General features: G+C 39.1%; 1 protein-coding gene across 2 annotated transcripts; it reads right to left on the reverse strand.

The window, feature by feature from the left end:
* Positions 1-3,501: 3,501 nt before the first annotated feature.
* Positions 3,502-5,305, reverse strand: si:rp71-45g20.10. 2 transcript variants are annotated; one of them, XM_073912770.1, is made up of 7 exons: positions 4,956-5,305; positions 4,666-4,762; positions 4,487-4,562; positions 4,236-4,324; positions 4,099-4,159; positions 3,857-3,996; positions 3,502-3,761 (listed from the first exon to the last, which is right to left on the reverse strand). In XM_073912770.1, the coding sequence occupies exons 1-7, from the start codon at positions 5,113-5,115 to the stop codon at positions 3,587-3,589; spliced, it is 798 nt and encodes a 265-aa protein (XP_073768871.1). In that variant the 5' UTR covers positions 5,116-5,305; the 3' UTR covers positions 3,502-3,586. The 2 variants fall into 2 exon arrangements, with proteins under 2 accessions (XP_073768871.1, XP_021334634.1); XM_021478959.3 differs by lacking the exon at positions 4,099-4,159.
* Positions 5,306-6,656: the final 1,351 nt, after the last annotated feature.

The following is a 6,656-nucleotide window of genomic DNA, read 5'->3' on the forward strand; positions in this document are numbered from 1 at the left end:
TGGAGAGGCAGGAAGTGTTGCTGGGAAAGAGGCCGATTGGTTTGAGCTCTCTGTGCTTTCCTCTCCTGAAAGAAGCAGAAATTAATTCAATATACAAATTAGTTTATGTGCAAAATACTGACTATTGGGACCACAGAATTCAAATGAAGATTGCACAAATCTGACTGTGATGAAACAATTAAGCCAATTTCTCAACATGGTAAATGTTCTTAATTTTATAATTAAAGAGGTTTTGCACACTTGGTCAAACGTTTATGAGTGAAAGTTGATTGATTCATATATTTTTCCTAAATATGTGAAATCTTATTCAAAAAATGTGCTAAAGTTACAGAAAATATATTTAAATGAGCAGATCTTTAATATTATATATATATATATATATATATATATATATATATATATATATATATATATATATATATATATATGTGTGTGTGTGTGTGTGTGTGTATATATATATATAAAAAATCTGTTTGACATTAATCCTGATTTTTTTTTATTAAAAAATTGTTTCAAAGTTTACATTAAAATATTAAGCAGCACAACTTAGTAATACCTGCTGAAATGTCAGTTTGCATTGCAGAAAGAAAAACAAGTTTTAAATTACCACAGTAATCAGTTACCTCAAATTGTGAAAATATTTTTCAAACAATAGACTTTTACTGTATTCTGATCAAATCAGTGGCTTGTTTGGCAGAAGATGCTTCTTTCAAAAACTTCATTTCTTCTTTGCCTTAAATAATTGTTTTGAAATATCCAATTGATTATTTAAACACAAGTAATTATGAAGAATAAGATCTTTGATGGACACAGCAGCTACACTTCAACTAATCCAAGAATATTTAAATGGATTCTGGGAAAATAAAATATTGGTTTGGGAAAATGCTGATTACTGCTGTATAATATGAATGAAGGCATTACAAGTCATCAGAAAATGATGTGCATGAAAATGTGATCATTGTGATGTGTTTTGTATCTGCTGTGTAGTCTGTTCTCTATGGCGTCCGGAATGGGTCAATAACATGACGCTGCAACGTGCACTCGTCTCACCGAACGTCTCACTGAACACTTTTTAAAGGCACCTTTAAGTTCATTTTTGCACAAAAGCTCGTCTGTGCGTTCAAAATGGTTTGAAATTTCCTTAGCACATGGTTTTCTTGATGCATTTGAAATTTTCAATGTAAATCCACTCGTACTTGCATTTGATCTTTATTATGCCTTAAAATCAAAACTATGCTAAAGATGTCTTATCCAAATCCAAATTTTTATTCAAAACGTTATGACAGAACCATATTACTTTACAGTAGCCCATGGATATATATACATATATAAAGCATAAATACTATGTAGGCTTACTAAAGGGTTGCATGAGAAATGTCATCATTGTGAGAGCTTGACTTTTTTTTGTCGCTGCCTTTAGTTGTGGTGAAATGAGATGCATCATGTCGTTTATCTGTTTGTGCAGTCAGTACCTTTTATTTCTGAATCGTCTGGCATCGTACTTGAAGCCAAGTCATTTAGCCGAAGGCATAGTTGTCTTAGAACGAGTAGTTTGCTGATCAAATTCCACATTTTGATGAGGCAAAACAAATCTTGGATGTTTTAATTACTATTTTAGGTGAAAAACAAAATAATGAGATTTGTGTAAAATCTAAAGTTAACCAAGTCCAGCCCGCCATCTTGTCCTGCCTCTCAGTTCTCTTAAGCCTTGGGCCGACTCTGTGAAGTGGCCTCTTTTGGGCTCATCATTGAAGACCGGACGAGCTGCAACATTTCGTTCTCCCAGGTTCTGGGAGTAGATGAGCATGTCATCGGTCTAGACTATGGTCAACTTGTGAAATTACTCATACACCTCAGCTTATGGCATATTACCATTCAAATGAAACGTTTCCAGCAGAATATGACGCTCTAAAAAAACTCCATCAGCACTGGTAACTATGAAAAACACGACTGAACACTAATGGTATACTCAACACTTTACACTGACATTTGAAGGATCACCTGACGTTAAAGACTGAAGTAAGAACGCTGGAGGAACATCAAATTTTAACACGGAAGAGTTTTTTTTAATCCCAAATTAAAGCAATATTTCTTAATCTTGTTGTTTTTTTTACTGTACAGTTGCCCCAGGTTTGGATCAGGTGTGATGCCTGCTCATCTGACCTTTGACCTCGGCACTCAACTGCTGCCAGTTTTCTTTCAATGCCATGAGATTTCTGAATTCTACATGCAGGAACCGATGCATTCTTTTTTTATTTTTATTTCTTTAAACAAAACAGATATGGCAGACACGGCCAAACATCGAAACTTTGGAGGACGTCTAGGAAAAAAAGCACCATATCATCAAGGGGAATAAAAGGTTTGATCAAAGCGTGCATTTACACACATTCATTTAAATATGGACAAAACCAACATTGGGTTATTTTTGTTATTAGATTTAAAACACGTGGACCCTATTTGACCCAGTGTTTATATATACATATTTTTATGAATTAATATTTTTGCATATAAAAGATAATAAAAGACTGACTAGACAGATTAGATAGAATAATAGACAGATTGACACGTGTAGTCATTCGTTCTTGTGTATTTGATGACTAGCTTCCAGTAGTATCTGGCTGCAGACTTGCATGCAATCTGAGACACAATGCACTCAATGGAGCTAGTGAGGTCACTGTCAGAGGCGGGGTTAGGGGTGCACACTCACTGACAGCCTAGATTTTAGCCTCGTTTTAACCAAGCCGTCTGTTAGACTTTTAACCCTTATGTATTGTTCAAGTGGCTGTTTTTGCCCCCAATGACCTCCATTATAACTAAACTTGTTTTAATTGCAAAGCCATGACACCAGATAGTAACTCATTCTTTATTGTTGGTGGTTTCCCTGTTGGGATGAGATAAAACTAGTCATTTTTACTTTTGATCGTCAGTTGGCACCTTTAAACAACCCCAAAAAAAATGCTTGCTGGGATGGTACCACGAGGCTGTGCTCATTTCTGGACAGAGGGGGTGTAGACTTGCAGCTAGTGCCGGTAAGAGGTGCAGACGCTGAGGCTGTTCTGTATGCGAGTGTTGATGTTTTGAAACATCAGCTGACAACGTGTAGGTAGAGAGTAGCAGGTTCTGGGAGTAGATGAGCATGTCACCGGTGTAGACTTTGACCAACTTGGGAAGTCACTCACAAGACCTCAGCATATGGGACATTACCATTAAAATGAAACGTTTCCAGCAGAATATGACGCTTTAAAAAAAAAACTCCATCAGCACTGGTAACTATGAAAAACACGACTGAGCACTAATAGTATACTCAACACTTTACACTGACATTTGAAGGATCACCTGACATTAAAGACTGAAGTAAGAACGCTGAAAAAAACATCTGATTTTAGCACAGAAGAGGTTTTCTTTTCCTGAATTAAAGCAAAACTTCATAATATTGTGTTAATGAATTAATTAGTGTGTGTTGCACTGCTGGAGTGAAGGTTAACCAGTCCACACAGTTCATGCAGCTATAATCTTTATTATCTTTTACTAAGAAACTATGTACAATATTTACACGTTGGCTCCAGGTCTCTTGGATGAAGATCTCTCAGCGACGTGGTCTCTTCTGGTCGCCGTGCGTCTCTGGTGGAGATGGGGAGCGGGACCGTTTCCCTCCGGCGTCCCGGACCGAAGATGCCGCACCTGCTGAGGACGAGGAGGGCAAAGGCTCGGTCTGGCAGGAGAAGGACGGCCTCTTTCTCTTCTCAGCAGCATAGGCCTCACTGAACAAATCGAGCGCAAACACACACAAGCAGACATCATGTGAGATTTGGACAAACACTAGAACATGCGGCTATGCCAAGTACAGTTTACTCACGCGTCTATGATGGGAATGACGTATCTGCCGCTGCCGTCTATCATGACTCCCTTTCGGTCTGGGTCATCCACCTCCAACAGGAAGCTGCGGGGAATCCCTGTGCTCCTCCGGATGCGCTTGTGCGGAGCAAAGCCGCTGCCCTGTGAATTGAGGAGTGACAGTCAAACTCTGAGCAAACAATCTGACTGATGAGGACAAGAGCTCAAGTTCACAGCAACCGTGAGCTTGGAAAACCCAGTTACCACATTAGTGGGGCAGTGCCTAATGTGGTGTCCCGGGATCCCAAGTAGCTTCATGGCCTCACTAGTGAATATCAGAACCATGAGAATCAGTTCAGACATTTCTCACAAAGCAAACCTGTCAGTGTCTGAACGCTCACCTGCTGGAGTAGTAGCACAGGCTGGACTGGTACATCACCGCTTTCAGCTTGTCCTCCTCTGACGCCTTTGCCTCAGCCAGATTCTCAGTCTGTTTCACAGGCATTTGCACATTTAAATCTTTTTCACCCTCAACCCTTCAAACACCCTCAAATCTCCCTAAGAAGCTGAGTGTGTGTATGTGTGTGTGTGTGTGTGTGTATTGTGTGCTTTACATTGCGTTTTGCTATTCTGCTATTCATTTGTTCAATACCTTCAACAACTGCTCCAGTGAGAGGAGTGAAGGATCACCTCTTGGTGAAGGTTTACCCCATCGTCCAGCTTGATGTCTGCAAAACAAAGGAGCATGTGTGACTAAAACACCAGGGACAGACCAGGAGTCTTCATATAACATCTAACAGAGGACGCTTGTGCTCATTTCACAGCACTTACCCAACAAATCTTCTGTTTGAGGACTTCAGTCCCGCCGCAGGGATCCGTCTGATGATGACCGACGTGTTTTTCGGGATGAGAGCATCATCTGTGTATTCTGACAGCAAAATAAAATCAGAATCAGCAAATAATTATTGAGCACGGTATACTTTGAGAGCCATTAGCCTTTTAAAACAGTCAAAACATCACTACGTGTCAGCATCAGCACCACCTTACAGCTTCCAGAAGTGTCTGATATAACGCATCTAATGTTAGTGTAGAACAGTTGAAGTGTCTTTTCCTCAACTCACCTTCATCAGTTTGGGCGTTGCTGATCTTCAGCTGGCAGAACTTCAGCCTCTTGCTCCTCATGATCTGCCGCTTCAGCTCTCCCGCGGTGATGTTGAGGCCTTCAAACCGGAGCGAGTCGTAGGCGAGTCGACTCTGGAACCTGTAGTGAACACAAGACATACTGAACACAAACACAAAGCACAGCGTAATAAAAAGGGTCAAACCTGAATGATGGGAACAGCAGGCGATCAATCGACGTATCCAACGATCAATAATGTCGATAATCCGGAAAAATTGTCACGAAGGACGCAGAGATCAGATGCCAATCGACACAGCGAGATTCAAACAACACCCACAGAAACGTTGTCATGGATGCTGATGATGAACACGTGACGCATGCGCTGAAGAACTTCCGGCAATATTATTATTATTATAATTATGAATAATTTTATTGATGGTAGTAGTAGTAAAATCATTGTGATAATTATAATAAAATAAACAGCAGAACAGCTGGCCATCTCTGAATAATACACAGCGACCTTTCCCTACACGAACGATTCAGGCCTTCGCAAAGAAGACTCGGGTGAGTCGATGATTCAGTGATTGATTCAACTGTCCGTTCATCCTATTCGCTTCTTTGGCTGAATGAATCGCTCAATGCTTTACTCAAATAAAGCGGCCTCTTGCTGCCACCTATTGGGGGTTTGCTTTTTTTGTTTTTAAAAGTACTGACACTTTTTAAAGGCACCTTTAAGTTCATTTTTGCACAAAAGCTCATCTCTGTGCGTTCAAAATGGTTTGAAATTTCCTTAGCACATGGTTTTAATTGATGCATTTGAAATTTTCAATGTAAATCCACTCGTACTTGCATTTGATCTTTATTATGCCTTAAAATCAAAACTATGCTAAAGATGTCTTATCCAAATCCATATTTTTATTCAAAACGTTATGACAGAACCATATTACTTTACAGTAGCCCATGGATATATATATATATATATATATATATATATATATATATATATATATATATATATATATATATATATATATATATATATATATATAAAGCATAAATACTATGTAGGCTTACTAAAGGGTTGCATGATAAATGTCATCATCGTGAGAGCTTGACTTTTTTTTTGTCGCTGCCTTTAGTTGTGGTGAAATGAGATGCATCATGTCGTTTATCTGTTTGTGCAGTCAGTACCTTTTATTTCTGAATCGTCTGGCATCGTACTTGAAGCCAAGTCATTTAGCCGAAGGCATAGTTGTCTTAGAACGAGTAGTTTGCTGATCAAATTCCACATTTTGATGAGGCAAAACAAATCTTGGATGTTTTAATTACTATTTTAGGTGAAAAACAAAATAATGAGATTTGTGTAAAATCTAAAGTTAACCAAGTCCAGCCCGCCATCTTGTCCTGCCTCTCAGTTCTCTTAAGCCTTGGGCCGACTCTGTGAAGTGGCCTCTTTTGGGCTCATCATTGAAGACCGGACGAGCTGCAACATTTCGTTCTCCCAGGTTCTGGGAGTAGATGAGCATGTCATCGGTCTAGACTATGGTCAACTTGTGAAGTTACTCATACACCTCAGCTTATGGCATATTACCATTCAAATGAAACGTTTCCAGCAGAATATGACGCTTTAAAAAAACTCCATCAGCACTGGTAACTATGAAAAACACGACTGAACACTAATGGTATACTCAACACTTTACAC

The sequence above is a fragment of the Danio rerio genome, chromosome 9 (assembly GCF_049306965.1).
Source record: "Danio rerio strain Tuebingen ecotype United States chromosome 9, GRCz12tu, whole genome shotgun sequence".
Lineage (NCBI taxonomy): Eukaryota > Metazoa > Chordata > Actinopteri > Cypriniformes > Danionidae > Danio > Danio rerio.

Excerpts from the sequence above, each read along its gene's own strand:
- si:rp71-45g20.10 (XM_073912770.1), bottom strand. The coding sequence starts at position 5,115 with ATGTCTTGTGTTCACTACAGGTTCCAGAGTCGACTCGCCTACGACTCG. Across the intron at positions 4,763-4,955 it reads CAACGCCCAAACTGATGAAG|AATACACAGATGATGCTCTC; the intron begins GTGAGTTGAGGA and ends TTTTGCTGTCAG. Across the intron at positions 4,563-4,665 it reads TCAAACAGAAGATTTGTTGG|ACATCAAGCTGGACGATGGG; the intron begins GTAAGTGCTGTG and ends TTTGTTTTGCAG.